At 40.0% G+C, this 23113-nt stretch overlaps 2 protein-coding genes across 2 annotated transcripts; one reads left to right on the top strand and one right to left on the bottom strand.

The window, feature by feature from the left end:
* Positions 1–3152: 3152 nt before the first annotated feature.
* Positions 3153–11145, top strand: LOC107690620 (ankyrin repeat domain-containing protein 50-like). Its single transcript, XM_016489003.1, has 4 exons — positions 3153–3243; positions 3359–4076; positions 6638–9753; positions 10011–11145. The coding sequence occupies exons 2-3, from the start codon at positions 3607–3609 to the stop codon at positions 9750–9752; spliced, it is 3585 nt and encodes a 1194-aa protein (XP_016344489.1). The 5' UTR covers positions 3153–3243; positions 3359–3606; the 3' UTR covers position 9753; positions 10011–11145.
* Positions 11146–15040: 3895 nt separating this feature from the next.
* LOC107690619 (uncharacterized) lies at positions 15041–20990 on the bottom strand. Its single transcript, XM_016489002.1, has 2 exons — positions 20941–20990; positions 15041–17795 (listed from the first exon to the last, which is right to left on the bottom strand). The coding sequence occupies exons 1-2, from the start codon at positions 20988–20990 to the stop codon at positions 15041–15043; spliced, it is 2805 nt and encodes a 934-aa protein (XP_016344488.1).
* Positions 20991–23113: the final 2123 nt, after the last annotated feature.

Genomic DNA, 23113 nt, shown 5'->3' with positions numbered 1-23113 from the left:
TGGAGCGATACTGTGGACACGCGTGGATCTGTTTACATGCTGAAGAGAAACGAAAAGGTTATTAAACTGTACCGTTGTGTCGTGAAGGATCCAAGGGCTTAGGGTTCCTGCTGTCCAAGTGTAGTGCGGTGGGCGTCAGAATGATGAAGATGCGGCACCTGTAACCTGCAGTGGGTCTCCAGTTCCGGTGAATTAAACGGTATTCAGAACGCTGGAAAACGAGTGTACAGGTTAGGTTTCTAAATCTTTGTATTGCGATCAACTGTGTTCTTATATTGGCTTCCTGGATCATTTATCTCACAGAATTTAGTTGAACTTGGTCTAGCTAGCCTAATGGATAAAAATGGTTGGTGACTGAAAGGTGAGAGGTTCACCTGTAGAGGTCAGCTATGTGTGTTTTTGCTCTAGATTTGTAACCTTAGATTACTACAGGAGGGACTGAATCTGTCACTTTGATAAAAGCTTCATCTAAATGATTATAAGATTGTCGCACAATAAATGTAATGCATTTTATTCCATATTAGAAAGGCAGAGTTTGATTATTCTGATCAGTTTTCCTCCCCCAAAACGTCTGCTTTTTAATCCAAGCCAAAGGTAAATTAACCTGTATTTGGGTATTTGACATGAAATAACATATGGCCTACATGAACTTTTTTATTTAACAAAACATGCAGCTGAGCTTCTGCTGTTATTGCCCATGAAATATGATGCAGTTCTCTTAACACGGTATGTCACATACGGGAAAAGCTGTCACATTGAAACTTGTCATTAAACAGCCTCTATCAGCAAAATTAAAACAGCAAAGCATATATGAAACATGAAACAATTCCTGAGACAGCTAAAATGTAAAAAGGATAATAAAGTGTATACATACATAACATTAAAACATGACAATTTGCCTCGACCTGAAAATACCCTTATCTGAGCACAGTTCAAGTAGGGTTGCAAAGGTGTGAACATTTTTCAGTACATTTCCAAAAGTTTCCAAAATTTCTCTGTTTCTGAAATTTACCAGAAACGTTCCACCTCTTCGCAACCCTAAGTTCAATAATTCAGTTTTCACATTTTAATAACCATTTTTACTTTTTTTTTTATTTATTTTTTATTGCCATGCCATTTCTGTTGATACATGTAGTATGCTACACTACAGAACAATGCTGTCACTCCTGGGCTTTTCGTGTCAACTACCCATCTATTCAAACACAGAGAAAAATATAGGAGTGTTGTTTGTCAAAACTGTAATTATAAACAGGTGAGGGATAATAAGTAACAGCTATATATCTATGATATATAGATATATCATGAGCCTTATGAGTAGTATCCAGTTTGGCTGTCTTGGCAGTGCATCTTTATATACTTTGTATAAGGTAATTTGTGATGTGATCTATGAATAAATATCTTTTATGTTAATCTGTCATTTTTGGAAATAAAAGACTGAAAATGAAAATGAACATAAAATGACTGAAAATGAAAATGAACATAAAATGACTGAAAATGAAAGTAAACATTTCTATATACTGTATTTATAAGTCTAGAAAGCCAGCAAATATATTCAGGGAAATTATTGTTTTATTTTATTTTATATTTTGACCTAGTACTTTATTTATTTTGACCCCTGTGTCACTCACGCATGCTGACAAAACACACATATATTACTTAACTACTTGTTATTCATCTGACTCATTTATCCAAAGTAACCCACAGTACAGTAATTACAGGGAGAGTCCCCCTGGAGCAATCTTGGGATGGGCGCTTCCCTCGAGGATGCAATGGTTAGAGGATTCATGGATCATCGATAATAATTTGATAATTTGAATTTGACAGCCTGTATCTTCAACCATTACACTACCCCACCCCCCACCATATGTTGTTGATTAGTTAGTTGTTGATTTAGACATTGTGTAAAAAAAATACACTGTCAGCACTGCATTTGTTGTAATGAGGTTGCTGTTCACTGAAGGCACTTCTGTTTTGTTTTATGGCTTCTAATAAATTGCAGACATATGAGGTATATTTAAAGCAACAATCTGGATCCTGTCCATGAGTTCTCGCTCTCTTAAGAGAATGTGTACGGACAAAGAAAGAAAGAAAGAAAGCAAGAAAGAGAAACACTATATGACATCATGCATCTGTGTTTAAACTTTGACCCCAAACCCTAACTCCTCCCTCGCTCTCTCTCTCTCTCTCTCTCTCTCTCTCTCTCTCTCTCTCTCTCTCTCTCTCTCTCTCTCTCTCTCTCTCTCTCTCTCTCGCTCTCTCTCTCTCTCTCTCTCTCTCTCTCTCTCCCTCTCTCGTGCTCTCTCTCTTCCTTGCAGTCAGCTATTTCACTTCATGCCCTGACATGTTAAGGAGCAGGAGGGGAGGAGATAAAGGACCAGAAAAACCGGTATGCAGCCGGGAGCCGAGGAGAATATGCGAAGGGAGGAGTGAATTTCTGTCTGTCCAGCAAAACCATAAGACCTCTGGAGGAAGGAGGAGGAAGAAAGGAGCAACAGAAAGACGTGAAGAGAGAGTAATACATTTGAGGCGAGACTGAACACTGCCATGGAGAAAACATAAAGTAAAAACATGAAACAGCACATTTCAAAGGTAAGATTTTGTGTTGTTTTTTTTTTTATTTACTCAGTGTCTTTCTTGATCTCTCTTTAACTTTATTTCTTTATTGCTTAGGACAGTTTGAGTTGAGGGTTTGGTCAGCACCTTGACTGACTTGCATATCCGAGCTCTCGCTTTCATGGGAGTTTGACAGATACGTTCTACCCCTCTTTCTATTTCTGTTTCCCTCTCAACCTTTCCTTCTCACATGTCATGGCTGAGTTAAATGCCACACTTTCATTTAAAGGTGAAGTGTGTAATTTCTGTGCCGCTAGCAGCACCAAACGGAATTGAGAAAATAATGATAGTTTTCAATCAGTAAAAGCTTCCATGTTTTTGGAGCATAATGGCTAAACGCAGCACCACCAGATCGCTTGAGATTTACAGTACAGTAGCCTATGCCAAGAAATCATTCATAAAGTAAGCCACTCACAAACTAATGTCTGTGAATGGTGTAAACACTGTTGTACTACAAAACATTTTTTTCTGTTTTTTGAAAAAATTGGCGCAACCAATAGTTTAGGGTGACGCAATCTATATAATTTTATATTTCCTGTTGTAAATGTTTCACTTCTATTTTATTTTAATTATTCTGTTTTTCTATTTGCTGACCTCTGAAGCACTTGAGCTGCATTTTATATATGAAAGGTATTATTATTATTATGACTTGTATCTGCATATTAAACTGAGTTAGGAGAAAGTATTTAAACATCGGCCGAATTACACCCTTCTCATCAAGCTTTATGTTTGTTTTGTCTTACAGGGCTTCTGACTAACAGCATGACTTGGACCTACGGGATTGCAAAATACAAACACACCTGCAGCCAACAGTCATCTGAGGACACTCTCTCTGATTCTCCATGCCGGAAACCTTTCGGTAGCAAACATTTGCATACAGCCCAACCGAACCCCACTGCTTTTTCTTAGCATCAGTGCCAGTTGTTTGAAGAGATTCCAAGAGCCACCTACTTCGCTTGTTCTATTAGGGACTATGGAAGAAGGTAAATCCTCATGGTCCTTCCCTGTTCATCTCCTGAGGGCCAGATGAGGAGCATGTTACCCAGCTTGTTACGGGGCCGGCGGTTCTACTGCCGTGAATGGGCCCTCGAGAAGCTACAAAGATGCCTAGAGGTGCGAGACTCCTCCAAGAGAGTGGAGGGAACAGCCCGTGTCTCTCCAGGGATCCTAGTGACTGGGGGCCCGGGCACGGGTAAGACAGCCCTCCTCACAGAACTGGTTTGGCCTCAGTCGGAAGCATGCAGGGCGGCAGGGTTGGCATCACGGTGTTTGTCCTGGCACTATTGCCAGCGAGAGGATGCAGGCAGTATTGAAGTGTGGAGATTTGTCCTGGGGCTGGTTGAACAGCTGAAGGAAAGTCCACTTCTGGAACCGAACTATGTGAAAGCGATAAGCAGTGCTGCTATTGCTGCTGTCCTGGAGCCCCTCCACTGCCAAAGAGAACCTGATGACACTTTTAAAAGGTTGGTTTATACATTGCAATGTCACTTATCATAATTGGATAGAAACCAGAGTTACAAAGCTAGATTTTTTAGATAGCCTGTTTCTTCTGAAGTCTGAACTGTAGAAAATTATGTGAATGAACACATAAATGAATTATATTTAAAGTTAAGGAGTAAATACAATGTTATTAGAACCTGATGTATCAATGCAATATCATGAGGAAAAAATATATAATCGATATATGGCATATGTAACTCTGCCATAATACTACTTCTTAATTTTCAGTAAGTACTTAGTTTCTTCTTGAAAATAGTTTTATCTAATGTACAAATTACAACATTTTGATATAGATTATAAATCTTGTAATTCACTATTTCAGTATATCTAAAAAACACTTTTTTCTTTCTCTGAATTTCTCACATTTTTCTCTTGCTTTTGCTCTGCAACAAATCACTCACTGTTCAAGATCCCTTTGAACTCATTTCTGTCAGCCTTTAGTTCTCCAAGCATTTCATGTTTGCTCTCCAAGCATTACTCCTGTGAGAAATCCCAGATGTTTCACAGCTAGGCCTTTGGTGTACCTTACACGCTCCCTCTGTATTTCACATTGTTTGTGCAAGGAAAATGACACTTCAGTGGGGCCTTTAAATGACTTAGACATGTTGTTGTGTTTCTTGTCTAACAGAGTGTCAGGCTCCAGAACATTTTAGCATTTAACATGGAATTTTAAGATCAAATAATCAATTATACCTTCAATTTGTGACGTTTTGTGTAACAAATAAAGCGTCATTGCAGAAGATGCTTGTTTTGAATATAATCCACACAGCTTTCTCTTAGTCTTTTTTAAAAGACAAAAAATGAGTGCATTTTGGTCTGTGATATTTGGTTGTCAAAGCCAGAGGGAAAAAAAACATACAATTTTAAAATCATGTAAACACTTTTTCTTGCGTTTTCTGGTTATTCATAGTAAGCTGATGTTTTTAGTGTTTGTTGTGAATGTAAATGCACTCAGTGACATTTTGCTTGAACAAGGTTTCTTTTATTGTTTCCTACTAAACCCTCCCACCCCTTATATTCTCCCCCTCCATCGTATTTTCGTCTGATACCCCTCAGAAAGACTTTGTCAAAAGCAGGAAAAGGGGCTATTGTTCTGCTTTTCTGACACATATGTTTATTTATTTATTCCTCTCTTCGCAATAATGACGCCTATTCACAGTTATCACAATAGCCCAGCGTTCAGTGCAGATGGATGACGCTATTTACAACCTTCGGGGGAAAAAAGGGGGTAAAGACCAAGAGTCGTGCCACTAGTTTGTGGAGTTTGTGTCCCTCGGTGAGGTCGCCACACTGATAACTTTCTCTATTCTATTTATCTTCTTTCAGTGTTTGCGCTTACACTGGTTCTTTCAGTTTTCCCTTACAGATCTGACGTATATACAGGCCCACATTCCACATTTGCCTTACACATGCTGACAAACTGTTGTGATGTTTTTCTCTGGTCCTGGCAAGAGAATGTAAGAAGGGTTAGTTTAGGAGTGAAATGCGAGCGTCAGTCCCTGCTGTATTCAACATGCTCTCTGACGTACATAAGTTATCATTAACACTGTTTATTTAAAAGGCAACCAATGATGAGGACAGTTTATTTTATCAGGACATGAACTTCTGTCATCAGGAAATAATTATGACTTGTTCATCAGTTTGAAGCTCTATAGATTGTCTCTATAGGTAGTTGTAGTAAACAGAAAATTCCTTTAAGATTATTGTATTGTAAGTAGATTAAATGACTAAATGTTTTGCCAAGCACAATGGAATTAGCAACTGTAACCTATTCTCAGTTCTGATTTTGAAAACCTATCTGATTTTGGCAGTGTGGACTTGCAAATGTTTCCAGCTGAAGCAGTGGTTGGTTGTAAATCCTGTAGCCTAACCTTCAGCTGCCTGGCCATGAGCAAAAGCCTTAAACCTCCCATTTTGTCCACTACTAAAGTATAAAAAGTTTCACATAACTCTTCTCTTAGGTTTGATCTCTTAACCCTTCTCTGTTTGACAACTTTAACTTGCATGACCATTCCTGGGGTCAAGACAAGCCCATAGCTTGTCTTTGTAGACATAATGAGTCAGGAAGAACATTTATTAGGTTGTTTGGCTCAAGCTGTGATCTGTGAGCATGTTAAAAGGGCATTAGCTCAACAAATTATGTGAGCCCACGTGTTGGAGATAAGGAACCGATAAACACGGCATGCTTATAACTATGTATTTTATGGTGGGAGAATGAGACTGGAAGTTCAATACTGAACCATTTAACCAAAACAGACAAAATAAGGTGTGCTGTTTAAAATGCTATACTATTAAAGAAAACAAGTGTTGATATTAATTATTATCAGAACTATGAGCTATGCTGACTCTAAACAGAATGCAGCGTTTCCATTAGGCAAAGTATTATTTCAATTCATTTTCAATAAATTAGACAAAAAAAACAGGGCTACAAAGACATTTGATGAGACTTCCAAGCACAGATGGGGGCTCTGGCATCTCTGTTTGTAGATGGCCCTGAGGGCAGTAAACTCCTCTTTCATAACAGTTTTGCAGAATGGTTAACTGATGTTAAATACTGCACACAGAAGTTTCTGTGTTGTGTGAAGGATGGTCACCTTTCTTTGGCCATGTCCCTCTCTCTTCGAGCCAGTAGTTTGGGTACAGAGGAGACTTGCCAGCTGGCCCACCACCTCCTCAACAGTGGAGTTCATGAAGGGGAACCAGCCCTCCTGGCACTGTGGTTGCTATGGACTGGAGTTCCAGCACTTAATGGTGCCAGAAAAGACTGTTCTTCTAGTCATACACCTGTATTAGTTCAGCAAGATGTACTACAACTCTTAATGAAAAGTGGAATTTACCCTGCAAGCTGTTCACCAGACAATAGCTCCAGTGTCGGGATTCACTGTATTGGAGGAGGAGGCAGGATAGTTCGGCGAGCATTACAGAGGGAAGACTCTGTGAGAGCACTTCTTGACAGTGGAATCAGTGTGAACCGTACAGACCCATCAGATGGACGGACTTTACTAGCAGCTGCAGCCAATGCTGGACATGTAGATGTAGCAGCATTGCTGTTATGCCGTGGAGCAGACCCTTTACTGAACGACAACCAGGGGCAGACTGCACTGACGCTTGCTGCCAGACAAGGCCAAGTTGGTGTGCTGCAGGTGTTGCTACAGTGGGTGCAGGAGCAAGGGAGCAAGAGTCCTGCAGCACAAGCCCTGCTGGAGCATGTGGACAGTGAGGGATGGACTGCTCTTCGCTCTGCTGCATGGGGTGGCCACAAGGAAGCTGTGCGTCTACTTCTGGAAGCAGGGGCAGAGATTGATGGCTGTGATTCAGATGGCCGGACAGCCTTGCGAGCAGCAGCATGGGGTGGACATGAGGAAATTCTGTTGACCCTCCTTGATCATGGTGCTGAAGTAGACCGCTCAGACCGTGAGGGACGTACTCCACTAATAGCTGCAGCCTACATGGGTCATAAAGAGGCAGTGGAGATCCTTTTGAATGCTGGGGCCAATTTAAATCTAGCGGATGGGGATGGACGTACCGCTCTGTCTGTTGCTGCATTATGTGTGCCATCAGCAGCTGGAGGACGAGGGCATGGAGAGGTTGTAAGCCTTCTGTTGGAGCGAGGTGCCAATCCAGAACATAAGGACACAGATGGAATGACGCCTTTACTACTAGCCTCTTACGAAGGGCATGAGGAAGTGGTTGAACTCCTGCTGGAAGCTGGAGCTGATGTAGATGAAAGTCCTGGATCTCATCCCTCTGCTATCACTCCTCTTCTTGCAGCTGCAGCTCTGGGGCATGCTAGCACAGTTAACCGTTTGCTGTTTTGGGGGGCAGCAGTGGATGGCATCGACGGAGAAGGCCGCACTGCTCTCTGCTTGGCTGCAGCAAAGGGTAGTATTGAAGTCGCAAGAGCACTGCTGGACAGGGGTTTGGATGAGAATCACAAAGATGACCTGGGCTGGACTCCATTGCATGCTGCAGCTTGTGAAGGTCACAAAAGTGTGTGTGCAATATTGACAGAGCAAGGTAGCATGGCACGTGTGGGTGAGCTTGATGTAGAGGGTCGGAGCCCTCTAATACTAGCAGCACAAGAAGGGCACTGCAGTACAGTCAGGCTACTTCTAGACCGAAAGTCACCCATTGATCATCGTGCATATGATGGACACTCTGCACTCAGTGCGGCCGCTCTCCAGGGATATCGGGAGATTGTGGAGTTGTTGATGCGTAGAGGGGCAGACACTGATGTCCGTGATGCTGAAGGAAGACCTCTTCTTTATTTGCTGGTCCTGGAGGGCCGTTTAGACATGGCCATCCTACTCATTGAAAAAGGCGGTGTCCCTCTGGAGTCAAAAGATGCAGAAGGGCGAACTGCACTCCATGTAGCAGCTTGGCAAGGAGACCTGGAAGGTATTGAACTGTTGCTGAAATATGGAGCTGACCCAAATGCTAGAGATCTTGATGGTCGGCCTCCTTTGCACTCTGTGGCCTGGAGAGGTCATGCAGCTGCTGGCAGGCTGCTGCTTAGGGCTAAAGGTCTTAATGTAGACCTGGCTTGCAAACAGCAGGGTGCCACAGCACTTAGCATTGCTGCTCAGGAGGGCCATGCTGAAATTGTGGCCTTGCTTTTAGAGAAAGGTGCAGAACCAGACAATGTGGACCGTTATGGCCGCAGCCCAGTGAAGGTAGCAGGAAAACAAGGTCATTTCACAATTGTGCGACTTCTGGAGAGCTATGGCGCAAAGCCCTTCTCAGGTCTCATACCGTTTACACCTAGTGGTGCTCCCAACAATTCTTATCTTTCAGCCATAGTCAAGACCCAAGCATCCATTAGTTCAGGAGAAGTGGGTGTTGATGGAGTCCCAGCCACATCTTCTCCATCTTCGACCTCAGTTTCTGCCTCCTGTTCCCCAGCTTCCACTGCAGAGCGTTTCCACTCCATGCCTGCCTCACAGACTTCCTCCTCCACCTGCCACTCCCTGGCCACAGTACAGACTGTGCCTGCTGACAGCCTGAATTTCATCCAGCAGATTCAACAACATTCGCTTCCTCGTTGCCGCAGTCGGCCATCCACCTTGCCTCTACCTGGTTCCAATCCAGCCAGTCTTCAGGGCAGAGCTTCTAGGCACAATCAAAAGGCTGTTCCCAAGAGCAGTCCCACAAATGAACAGTACACACTCACTGAACTCCTGGACTCAGACAAACCCTTAAAAGGGCTTGGATACTCGGTGGATGGCAACTACCTCTTAAAACCTAAAACTCCTTACATCATCGCGGATGTGATAGAGAAGAGCCTCAAACAAGCTGTTGGAGTAGATCTAAAGTGGAACTCAGTTATGGCTTCCTTAGGGGTGATGCCAAACCAACAGGGCCCAATTCGACAAACAAAAATTGGGGAAAGCCCCCCTTTGGGGTACCCACATTTTCACTTCCAATCCCATGCACAAAAAGATGATTGGGGAGGAATTCAAAAGACATCCATGTCTCCAACCATTGACCTTTCAGCTATTTCCCCACATAGTGCCTTACCTAACGTGTCTGTGTTTAACATGACAACTACTGACCCCCAGCTGAATCTCAAACAGGCAATTAAGCTGCAGTTTGAAGGGCCAACCAGTGCAGCACTTTACAAGCGGGAAACCCCTCTCTGAGGTGAGGCATTATGTTTCTCAAAATATAGAACATTACATTTGTCTATATTTAATTGTAATTTGTTGATTGTCTTGCAAATGTAAAATTTATTAATTGATCAAAGACAGGTTTATTTATTTGAATGTCCATAATGTGTCTTATCAGGCAGTTGTCAGATATCCCAGATGGAAGTGAACCACATTCTGCTTTTAAGCTGCAGTCTTTATGATTGTGACTTGGAATGTCTGGAATTCTAGTGACAACTTTGTCTTTTGTAGGCAAACCTGGACATTTGGGAGTTCAAGGAGATGAGGGTTGTGTAGGAGAATCACTGCACTCTGTGTGGGAGGTGTTGAGAGTAGAGGAAGATGGCAGATGAGAGAGTCATAACACCCTGACTTCCACCTCTCTTCAACCCATTGACCCCAAAGCACAAAAGAAGAGGGAAAGACATAGGGAGCATAGAGGAACCTGAGTTCAAAGGCTCAAGCTGTGTACATTCCAGAGCTTTTCCTCCTCATGCCGTCACAATGGAGAGCAGCTGGCACTCTCTCATACAATCACAGGAAAATATTTTTACATTAAGAGGAACACTTATGGATATTTGCTCTGCTTGTGTTACGCATTTGCAAAAGTCAACATATACATACCCCATGGATTTTTGTTCCCATAACTCGACATAAATGACACAACTTTTCATAGACAAAAGAGCTATTCACTCTTTCATCTTCATACACATTGTGGCTCAGCAGTGCCACCTTTGTTTTATGTTGGTGAAATATAAGAGCTAATAAGAATGCTTTTGAAATTGGAGTGCATCTACATTCAGAACAGTGTTTTTGGGTGACCTGCTGTACATTGCTCAGTCTCTGTGATTTGCACCCAGACTTGGACTTACTGGGACAAAAAGGGCTTTTTCAAAGTGCCACTGAAGCTTAGTGGCTTTATATTCCAGATATGTTTTCATGACTAGTGGAAGTCATCACTAATGTTTATGTCTTTTAAAGATGTGCTAAATTTAACATACTATTTGTTTCAGGACATAGACGTGTCCATAATTGCTATTCCTAATTTACCTTGAGTTTTTTAAATTACGCATTCTGTCATATTGTCAACAGTGAACCAGTTGACCTATCACCAAGGCAAATTCATATTTTAAAGCTTCATTCCAGTTGAATTACAGAAAGAGATGGAAAAAAGAAAGTGAGAAGTTACAGTTCTACAAGTAGTTAGGGAGGAAGATATGACCTCCCATACATGCTCATCAGAGGATGACTAAATTTAAGTTGAAGGTCTTGACGCGACGGGAGACGGTGATGTGAATTTTACATTTTGCCATAGGTAATTTATAATGTTTATACTGTTTTGTATGTTAAAATTAATTGAGATGCACTAATTAAAACTGTATATGATTTTGTGTGTCTGTGTGCAAATTTGTGTAGGAACAAGAAAGAAGCAAACCTGGCATCCCTTTGGTTTACATGCAACAGATCATTTAGCACCTCTGTCCCTCACATTTATTCAGTACTCTTATAGACAAAGTAAAACCTAGAGAAAACTCAAAAATCTGCTGAAGCTGGTTGCCTTTTGATTTATTACAGTTATGTATATGAGTTTACTTGACTCTATAGAATTACCATTTGTGCATTGAAATATTTCCAGCATTTGTTAAGCTATCATGTTATATTACAAAATTACATAAATCAAGCTTAGTAGATATAGTTCATCCCAAAATATTATTCAGTCATTGTCATGTATTTGGAAAGAAGTATGGTGTAAGAAACTATGTAGTCGCAGACGTGTAAGAAAAAATTTAGTCACAATTCATTCTTTGTATTTCTCTCTACAGAAATTACTCTGTGCAAATATGGTTGTTGTGTTTCTCTTGAATGCACCAAGTTAGAAAGCATGAAGAATGAATGGGCTTTGAAAGGAAACATTTTCAGTTTATAATGACTTAATCTCAGTCACTTTGACAGATACTTTGCAAGGAAAAGAAAAGCCTGAACATTCATGTTCAACAGAAAAAAAAAAAGGTTTTGAAAAACATGAGGGTGATGATGGACATTTTTGGGCCAAGCCATTTAAGTTAAATCCATGGGCTCAAGAATTTAGATGTTTTCTGTCCTTTTGAGTTATATTTCTCCCATACTCTAAATGTAAAGATGTTGCACATTCTTCAACAAGCCTTTCCTTATTTGTGCATTCTCAGTAATGGCTAACATTTGTCGTGCCCCCCACCCCCCTCTCTCTCTCACACACACACTCTCTCTCTCATCTCTCCCTGTGAGGGGTATTTTTATTGCCCCTCTAAAGTTTACTTGCTACTTCTATAAATCCCCTCAAAGCAAACAACTGTGGCTGTGTGTGTGCAACAACATGCAAAATGCCACTCATTTGGCATTTTGCCTGTTGCACATACAGGCACAGATACAGACACTGTTCGTACTGTAATATACACACTGTAACCATAGGATACAGCACAAAACACCCACACTAGCCACCCATATTGAAGAAACTTACACACAAACACACACTGCAAGGAAATATATGTTTATTCTTAGATGGGGGAAAAAGGTAAATTTCCTTAAGACATGCACAACATGAACAATAGAGACATGCTGCTCCATATTAATAATTATTTCTTATCCATAAGCACATTATTATAGGTTGCATGTGGATCTCAAATATGCAGCTACATACTGAGACTTGTGGCAAAACTGTTACTGTTACAACAAGCTAGACCTCGTAAACGCAATATCAAAAAGTTTACTATGTCATTATCTATTTAAAATTCTCGGAGACATTTTAATTTCTCAGACTGCTGAGACATTTTAAAGCATATCATTTTCATTTTGAAAGTTGGTTATCTGTGTTCTTTTTTTTTTTTTTTTTTTCAAGACATAACTAGTGTTTACCCTATCTCGGATAATGTGGTTTGGGGTTTGTAGATAAACTGCAAACTCAGGCATTCCTCTATAATGAAGGACAACTTGCACTGAGTTCTTTTATAGGTGGGTTTTTTCTCTCTCTTGTAGACACTGCAGGATATATTTTTATTTGAGAATTTTAAGAGCCATCTAACATTCCTTTCTGAATATCATTCTTTACTAGAAGGCTTATTCATTGCAACCATTATATGGGACCTCACAGACAAGATGGTGGTATAAAACCATTTTTTTCTATTATTCCTGTTAAATCATAATAATGCACACCAGAATATCTTCATTAAGATGGAATCTAGCTTTACAAAAAATTCAAAGCGACTCAGGTTGCATTCAAAATATACATTTGATTAGTTCATGCATTCCCTGTGAATCAAATCCATGACCTTGGCATTGCTAAAGACATGATCTGTTTTTAGCTATAGGAATGTGACCTATTAAAATGCTTATGGTTAAATATTCAATGTAAAAGACTGATACATTTAATGTCCTAAAACAATTTAAGAATAGAAGAGGTAGAACGGGTTTCTCTTTCTGGGAAGTTCATCTGCCCATGTTTTCTCACAATTCCACATCCCACACTATTGTGACCTGACAAATAAACATATTATCTGCTATAAAAGTGTTTCAAACCACTATTAAAGGTCATTAATTGCACATGAGGCAAAAAAGGGACGTGTGGACTTGTGATGAAAACTTTAGTTGAATTAATTCCGGCTTCAGTCACACACAAAGTCAAAGACAAGGCTCCACTTCCTGACCGACAAGGAGACACCACATCCTCTGACAGTGTAAACAAGGGAGAGGAACACCTTTCTATTCAATAACAAAACATTTTTAGGACAGAGGAAGGATATCACAAAAATTTCTATCAAGTTTTTTTTTTCTGTATGAAATTAGGTTATTTAAATGTCTGCATGTTTGTGTAGACCCTTCAAGAAGTGAGCAGATGTCATTTTGATTAGATTATAGCCATCCTGTTTTTTTGGGACCAAGCCAAGAGAATGTGTTTAGCCTAAGTTCTAACTGAAAAGGAGTAGCAGACTGGGTGTGTTTGTTAGTCAACATTCCCTGTTGAGCTTTGAGAGACTCTCACTCATGCAGCAAGTCATTACAGAACTCCGAGGATTCTAGAGCTAGCAGGAAAGAATTCCAGAATTATTCAAAAGATTCCAGCAGTTCTGGCTCACTTTTTAATATTTCACAGTCATACCAAGAATGTTTCACATTCAGTAGTTACATTCCTGTTGTTATTCAAGGGCCAAGTATACTAATGATGAACAGAAGTGCTCAAATAGACAAGCTTCTTTAATGTTATGTTTTAAGAACAAAGACATTTACACATATAAATTGAGATATTTTAGAAAGCATCCTTTCTAATCATCCTTGAAGACTTTTTTCAATGAACAGGAGCCTTGTCCATTTTTTTTTTATTTTTATTTCATTCTCGAGTTCACTGATGAACAATTCCTTTCCAAGTGCATTAACATGTTGATGTATCATTACTGCCTCCTGCTGCCAAGGTTCTTCAGTATCAATAGCATACAGTATAGTCTCATTATTACAAAGTCAAACAAGTGCGGTAGAAAGAAAAATCGCCAGGGATTTGAAACAAATGTCAAAGCACCACACACAAAATTCTAGGTTAGTCAGCCTATGCATTCAGTCTGACTTGTCTACAAAAGTAAATAAAATTTTTTTCAAGCTCTTTTGTGACTATGTGAAGTGTTTTGTTAAGCTATACATATACAAACACACATACACACACTTATATATCACCTCCAACCTAATAAAATATCCCACAAAATATTACTTGGATTACATCCCAACTGGTCTGTACCTCACTATCAGTGGATTGCAAAAAGTTGATTGCAGTGGAAGTAAAAATGATGGGTAACTATAAGACTGTGTGACTGAGGATTACATTAAGCAGTTATTTGGCATGTATATTTGAGGGATTTCAATGCTAAATAAACAACTAAATACAGATATTACTGATCTCTACTACTATTCTTGCATATTGTAGATTGTCAACCATTGCTATACACCATGCAATATGATATTGTACTGGCAGCAAATAGTAAATTAAATATATATTGCTAAATACTCATCTCATTAAGTCACACTTTATTTTAAGGTCCAATTCTGTTGCTTATTAATAGTTAGTAATGTAGTTGTTAAATTTAGGTACTGAGCAGGATTAGGGATGTAGAATATGGTCATACAGAATGTGCTTTGTAAGTACTAATAAACAGCCAATATCTTATCAGTAGGACTGTTAATAAGCAACTAGTTAATAGAGAGAATTGGTCCCTATACTAAAGTTTTACCTGTTTCTGAATTTTAAGCTTTGTGGTAACTCTTCATTTGTACTGATAAATTTTAACGCAGTGGTGCATGCTGTCTGACACAACTAGCAGATCATTAGGTAAAAGTGCCAGTCCACGAGGGCTGCTCAGTCCATCAGACAAAATCACTCGTCCTGCCCCTTCAGAGGGATATAGAAGTACCCGATGTTTTTCTCCCCAGTCTGCCACCAAAACAGACCCATTCTTATCAATGCAGAGGCCCCAGGGACAGGAGAGTACAGGTCCTAAGCTAGAACAAACACCCAGGATTCGTAGGGTGTCCCATCCTGGTCCTAAAATCTTCACACAAGGCTCCTGCCCAATTTCACTGCCTCGCTCAGACACTGCAACCAGACCAGTGTGCAAGCATGCTGAGACCAGGTAAGGCCTGTGGAAACCGGTCACCACAGTGCGTTCCAATCTGGAACCGGTTTTAGGTTCAAGTTTTAGTGCTGTAAGAGTACCCTTTCGTATATCTGCAACTAGGAATTCATCTCTTTGGGTGACTGTCACTCCCCTTGGTGCTTCCAACTCATCTCGAGGTACTCCTGCAATGTAGGGTCCCCCTCCAAATGTTTGGAGGAGACGCCCATGCCGACTAAGGATCAGGAGAGCCCTTTCAGCTGCACAGCTCAGAGCAATCAGACCCTTGGCGTTAACAGCCACATCGAAGTAATTGCGGCAACGTCGCAAGGAGCCTCCCAAGTCATTAGTTGGAGAAGTCACGTGTTGTAGGACATTGCCATGGGCATCAGTTACCTGTACACGAGCATTCCCACAATCCACAAGGAATAGTTGACCTTGCGGTGTTGCATGGACACCACTGGGCAGCGTGAGATCAGCACGTCCTGAGCCTTGTTTACCAAACTGACGGATAAGACGCACCTCTTCTGGTCCCAATGATTCGGCATCCTCCTCTAACTCTAGAAGAGCTGGCTCACTCCTTTCTCCACGCAGTCTGTTCTCATTTAGAGAATTCTGCCGTCCTGATGTGAAGTGGTTCAGTCTTTTCTGAGATGAGTTATCGATAACAGACATAGAGAGTGAACGAGACACTCTACTGGAACAAGAAGCATGCTGTTGGGTGTTCTTTTGAGAGAAGTTACCATGACTGGGACAGGATTTAGTCCGTGATACCTCATTTTGTTTTTGGAAGGTGGGGCTTGAGAGTGAGGACATATGACTCTTAGTTACACTCCATGTGCTTGACTGGTGTGTTCTGGTTTCACTGAGGGGTCTGTTGCAGTAGGAAAGATCAGCAGCTGATCTGGAGAGGCGAGCAGTAGGACGCAGGGAGTTGGAAAAATCTCTGGGGGAGCTGACAATGAAAGTGTACCCAGAATCTACACTGTCTGCAGGGGATGGTGCATGATTTTGTGGGTGGTCATCTGAGGATGCACTTAATTGAGAACAAGACCTGCCACGAAGGAAGTGGTTGTTGTTGCCTTGATTAGAGGTGATCTCTCTAGGGGTCTGCGGTGATGAAGATCCAGTCCGTCTGGCATGATTTTTATGGTCAAACTGATGCAAGAACCAGCCACCTTGTTCTTGGTGACCTTGTTCTGGAGATGGAGAGAATTCTCGTTGCCTTCTTGCTCTCTGTGAAGCAAACTGTGTGATTGGTCCATTTTGTATACGGGCAAAATCCTCACCCTCTGACTCGCCATGACTAAGTAATGGTACAGCCAAAAAGAGCTCATCTCCTTTGCATTCAGATGAAGGAGATTCACACTCATCCTCCTGTGATGAATCCCGTTCACATGGGACTTGTTTAGGGGATCTGTGACGCAGTTGTGGGGACTGACACTTCACCTCTTCCCCTGATTCTTCATCACTTCGGGCTGACAAACAGAGCTTCCGGACAACCCTCAAGTTCCCACTAGTTGATGAGTGCCCTGGATTAGGCCCAGGAGATAGGACTTGGTTTTGCCCAGGACTTGTTCCATCAGGTGTGCTTTGGCCCTCTCCACTGAAATGAGCCCCACCGCGTGCTTCATTGGCATGGAGGGAACACATTTGCCCCTGCGGCCCACAGCCTCTAACAGAAAAATGGAAGCTGTGGTCTTGTACTTTGATCTCACCAAAAGTTACAGTGTTTGGTTGGGCACTTGGTTTAAAAGACACACGTTTGAGTGCAAGCGAGACTTCCCAAGGTAGGACTAGTTCTGCAACACCCTTAAGAAGCTGGTCCCGCTTCAGATCCCCCTCTCGATCTTTATTACCATCACCACCACCACCACATATCTTTATTAGCTCTCTAAGTTTAATGACTTTATATAACCGCTGGTCAACCAATCTTTGTCCAACCCTTATGGCTGCTCCATTGTCCCTCTGCACCTGTTCCAGTCTGAGCTGTAGGTCCCTGTGATCCTGTTCTACCCTTTCCAGTAGACGGCGCTCCTCCCTTTGTGCTCCAAGCAGTGCACGCTCCACACCTCGACCTACCATCTGTGCTTCAGTCACTTGTTGCTCCCTCAGTCGCCTGAGGTCTGTTTCACATCTTGCTAAATCACATAGGGTCTGGGTAGCCCAACACGATAAGGAAAACGAAGAGGCTGCAGGAGTAGGCTTTGGGTCCTCATGACCTTCTATGTCTGACTGTGCTGATGGGCTTAGAGGGGGCTGTGGAGATGTGCTAGGGGAAGACATGTTGCTCACTGGAGATCCAGTAGACATCTTTGCAGACAATTTGTAGAGGCTATTTGAGAAGGCTTGTATCAAGGCCTTTTTTGGACCTGTTAGGAGAGGTACAGAGAAAGAGGGATTAATACTGAGGCCATTAGAAAAATTAGATTCATTGCACTAATTTGTATTTAATATTAAGGCGTTTACCATAAAAAAGACTATGGTAATGACATTAATTTAATCAATATAATTGAAAATATCATAATATGACATTAAAGCACAAAACAAACAGGTTATGAAAACTCATCAGAAGATCCTCTCTCAGGTAAAAGTTTTAATCTTCATTTCGCGATGGTCTCAATTTGTTAATGTTACTGACAAACAGGTTTCACATCAACTTTGCAAACACTCAAATTAGCCAATAATTCTAAAATATTCAAGTGGAAAAAGTACATAAGAAATCCAACTTGCAAACGATGTGCTGGAACACATAATCAACATTTCATGAAGCATGTCTACAGCTATCTTTTGAAACTGACCTTTACAGTATATGGCACCACTATTACTAATTTATACTGTATTAAGTATTCTTGTCATATTGGAGTCTCAAAGTGAAAAATAAAATGCAAAGACCTACTTATGTGACTTATGTGAATAAAACACCTTAATGTGCTTTTCAGGTCAAGCAGTCATGCATCATCAATACTCTCTTTACAGTTTAGGAAAAAAGCAGATGTAGTTGCTTTACTGCAACCACAGTCATGACAACAGCAGCCATGACAACATAATGATACCACAGTAACAAAAATAAAATAAATAAATACACCAATTAAATAATTGTAATACAGAGTAAATTCACATTTTATAATTAGCATAATATATAATTATATATAATATAGCAATAATGTGCCGTATATTTTAAAATAAGTATTGAGGTGAGAGTAGTGCAGGAATAATGTAAGTTCACTCTGAATACTAATACAATTATTATCCAAATTACTGTAACAATGTTTTGCAATTAAGCTTATGATTTTTATCACCAGTTATTACATCAAAATATATGCTGGATTATAACTTCAGAAATATTAAAACATTTAAACAAGTATATCACAGAAGCTAATACATTTTTTTTTTTTTAAGTTGTTTCATCTTACACTTTTTTATTGTCATAGCTAAGATGTTTCTTGGAGATAACAACAGAACACTCAAGCCATTGTTTCAGGCTGTTGTACTGACTGAAAGTAGGAAACCTTAAGTGGCTTACTTCTGGAATTTGATATGGTTTGCGGTCTTGCGGAACAGTTGCTGAGCACATTTGAGAGGGCAAACAGTGAAACAAGACCAGAGAACAAGCGATGCACATTTTGTTTGTCTTTTCTGACTGCCTTTATATTACTGGTGTATCAGCTATATATGGAACATATTAGTGTGCTACTGATTATTTATTTGCTTTTTAGTGTTAGCATTATTATTAGTTCTCTTTTATTACTTTCCCTATTTAAGAGATGCAAAGAAAGTATCTCTTTCCTACTGTACTGATATGCATGTGATAAACAAAACTTTGACCTTGACTGACAGATAGAAAGCTGAGAAACTCTGACAGAACTGATGAATCGAGGGAACCAAGGAATGGCTAGAGGAAGACTACTGGAAAACACACAGAGAAAGTGTGGCAGACAGACAAATGTGAGCAAAGGAGAGGGAGAGACAGATAGAAGAAAGAGAGTCAGAATATTTCTAGCACTGAGGAGATTATTAGCATTTCAAATTCAGGCAGGCAGGCAGTGAATGAAGGAGGACAGCATATATGTGGGAGGCAAAAGACAGACTAAAAAGGAAAAAAAATGTCATCGCAAAACTGAGAAGTGCACTTGCTCTCCCTTGCTCACTTGTAATTCTCACTCTGCAGCCTTCTATCTCAGCTCTTCAGGCCCCTTCAGGCCCAGTGTGACATCAGGCTACACATCAGCACAACGCTCTAATACTTAATTCATGATGAAGTTTAAAGCAGTCGAGTCCAAAGTGTGCATGTGTAGTGGGAGGAAGAGATGCTGCAAGTAAAGAAAATTAGGTTATTATCAAAGGACATGAATATTCATGCTGTGAATATACCATTTGATAGCAGTGCATAATTGATATGCATGATAAATATAATGCAGTTGCTCTTAGATTTGAAAAAAAAAAAGAACTGCACACTATAAGTGGGATAAATAGCAATATACAACAATCTAAGGAAAAGCTTATCAGCAAAATTGTGTAATGTAGTACAATATTTCCCATTCTTCCCATACAATTTGAGACAGCACCTAATATACAATGCTATATTACAGCACAAGTCCTGATTGGTTCAGTGTGAGAGACAACTGTATAAAAGAGAGGAGGGACAAGGTAGAAATATAGATGTCAGCAAGACATGCCAAGCAAGAGAATATCTGAAATAATGACATAAGGGACTGTTCCTAGTCATTCTATTTGCCAAATCAGCAAAGTTTTCTCTGTGTGTAGTTAAAAAAAAAAAAAAGAAAGAAAGTGCGCAATTGTAATGGCACAAAGAACATTCAGTCTAAGAAGATTTATAAATCTTTGAAAAAAGAATGCCAATGTTGTCTACGTTTTCCACAGTCTCGGTACTTCTTTTGTATGCTAATTTAGAAAACTGGAGACTAAACCATTGCATTGCAGTAGAAATGTGAATAGACATTTGCATAAGCGTAACACTGCATACAAAGTCATCTGATATGCTGCATGTGTTTTTGTGTTCTCCTGTGTCTTTTCTGTAGGTATCCTCTCACGTTACCTCTTACATTATCTATGAGGCATGCTGCAGATGAATTCTGCATATTGGCTTTGCACAAGAAGGACAGTGAACAAAAGCAGTTAACTATTTTTAGCGTGCAATAAACAGTTACTATACTAAACTAAATCTATCTTCATGCAAAAGCAATTAACTATAAATATCACTCCACTAAACAAACTGCAAACTGGCAGTGCCAGATAACATTATGAATAGTTTCCAACTACTTATTTATAACCAGATAAATGTAACACAAGTAATTTACAATGATGTTCATTAACTGCTCTTTAAAAATATTGTAAATCATTTAAAACACTGTATTTCTTTTAACAACTTAAAAATGGCCATTAAAAGAAAACAAAACATCAGCGTATTTCAAAAGCAGTGTTCAACACAAAACTAACCAGAAAAAAAAACTGGTATTTGACTGTATAATACTAGTGAAAAAATATTTGGTCTTTAATTCTAAAAATTGAACTGAAGTTGAAAGTCTTACCTGTGGCTGTCACCTGCTCCTCTGTCACTACCCTCCTCTGCCACAAGCATGATTTTTTTTTTCTCTTATTAGTTGCCCCACTGTTGCTAGGAAACGGTACAGAACTAATTCAATTAACTATCAGTAACCTTGGTGTGTGAGATTATGAGCTGACCTTAAACACAATTTTCATGAAGAATTAGTTAAGAGAAAAATTCCAAATGTAAAGGTATTTATTTGTCACAATGTAAAATTAAAAGAATTTCAGGGCCTGCTAGTTCTACACTCCTCCTGCACCTTATATGTTCATTTCAATAGAGCAAACCATATTGCACATACAGTGCCAATCAAGCACTGTATTGAAATTGCTCTAACTTTGTATTTTTCTACATTATAATTTTCCGCAATCAATTCAGATACATAGACTCCTTGCAGTAATAAATTCTTATGTATGCCATTTATTTAATTTTTTATAAAGTTGAATTTGACCATTTTCTATCTTATTAACTTTAAAAACTATTTAATTATTATTTCTATTAAATATCATTCATTTGCAAAAATTAACAAGCAAGCACTTGCAAACCTCGAAACATGCAAATCTTGATAATGCTTTCAGCTAGCTGACTACAGAACAGATTGAATCTGACATAAAAAAAACTAAGTTCAGCTACTGGATAAGCAGCTCCATGAGTCACATGTCTAATCAAACAAGATGGCAATCATGTGGGAGTTTGAGGACCTTCCGCACAGACACTGGCTGTAGCTATATCAAAGTGTGCTCTTCACACTGTACATCTTTGAAGTTCATTGAACTAATCAAGACATCTGATAAAGCCCAGAGACTGTAGAAGTTCACAGTATCAATGTTTGCTTCTGCAGGGGATCTTGAAATGAAATGGCTTCTTGCAACATGCCTATGGCACCTCAGGAGGCCAAAGATGGCAGAAATCATGAGGGTTCATGAGTTAAACTTTAGTCATATATGAATAATGGCCACCTCAGATATTGAACATACTAGTGTGTAATTAATATTTCTGAATAAATTGGCTCAATTACAAACCATGTGAAGTGGCAAACCATATGACAATATTAAAGGGTGTGATTGCACCTCACTGGATTTTCTATGTAAATGGTTAAATAATCTATCTCCATCCAGTCATTTCAGTCAGCATGAAACTGCAAATGTGTGCGAGAACAAAAGTTGTGAAGGCATGATGGTTCAAATGTTTCATTCAGATCAAGGCCAGTTTGCCACATCTTTGTTAGAGAACCCATTCGATTCATGATCCTTCAGAGATCATTCTTATATGCTGATATGGTGCTCCATAAACATTATTATTGTAACGAACCTCCAATTATTTTAAAAGAGGTTCAACCAGACATATATGGAGGACAAAGGGGGCACCACGCCACAGACTTCATAGAAAAAGCTTACTTTATTGACAATGCTATTCAGAAAAAGAGAAACTTTATATAAATAACATTTAACTAAGTTCATCAAACATCAACTTGTAGGCCTTCTCTAGGATAAACAGTGATAACCAAGTGACATACAGCACTGCACTACACTACAATCCAGTGATTACTCCCCGCACCACACTTCACACTAATGTGATCACACAAATCATTTCAGGTGGTGGAAAGATCGATTCATTTCCCCTACCTTAGCACATACAGAGTAAACATGTTCGTACAAACTTTAAGAACACTCCTTCACAAAGACATCCGGATATATAAACCAGTACACACACACACACACACACACACACATATACTAGTAATGTTAGGTTCTTGAACGAATCGTTCTTTTGAGCCGGTTCTCTGGAAGTAACCGGTCGAGCCGGTTCACAAATCGAACTGAATCGAACTTTAGTTCCGGGTTGATTACGCTGGACGCCAAGAAAAAAGAAACTAAATTACGAAGTCACTTGCTGTCGCCACTTGCACTCTCCGATACCTGCGATGTCACTTGCAATCGACACAAATCGTGTGCGTTGCCAATGGAGACAAGACGCTGTGGTGGTGATTTAATGATTACAACTAATTTAGTACCGTAACCTACAGGGTCCTGCAAGATAAAGACAAGACCCGCAAATCCGTGGCTACAGAACAGCATGTGAACGCAATGCGCAAAGTCTCTTGTTGCGCGTTTTCCTCCTGTAGAAAAACATAAACACTTAACATGGCGTAATGT

Source organism: Sinocyclocheilus anshuiensis, unplaced genomic scaffold (genome assembly GCF_001515605.1).
Source record: "Sinocyclocheilus anshuiensis isolate Anshui unplaced genomic scaffold, SAMN03320099.WGS_v1.1 scaffold1709, whole genome shotgun sequence".
In the NCBI taxonomy this organism is placed as follows: Eukaryota; Metazoa; Chordata; class Actinopteri; order Cypriniformes; family Cyprinidae; genus Sinocyclocheilus; species Sinocyclocheilus anshuiensis.
The sequence above is the reverse complement of the archived record's forward strand: the minus strand, read 5'-3'. Positions and strand labels throughout refer to the sequence as shown.

Excerpts from the sequence above, each read along its gene's own strand:
- LOC107690620 (XM_016489003.1), top strand. The coding sequence starts at position 3,607 with ATGGTCCTTCCCTGTTCATCTCCTGAGGGCCAGATGAGGAGCATGTTA. Across the intron at positions 4,077-6,637 it reads CCTGATGACACTTTTAAAAG|TTTTGCAGAATGGTTAACTG; the intron begins GTTGGTTTATAC and ends CTTTCATAACAG.
- LOC107690619 (XM_016489002.1), bottom strand. The coding sequence starts at position 20,990 with ATGCTTGTGGCAGAGGAGGGTAGTGACAGAGGAGCAGGTGACAGCCAC. Across the intron at positions 17,796-20,940 it reads GGAGCAGGTGACAGCCACAG|TATTAATCCCTCTTTCTCTG; the intron begins GTAAGACTTTCA and ends TAATGGCCTCAG.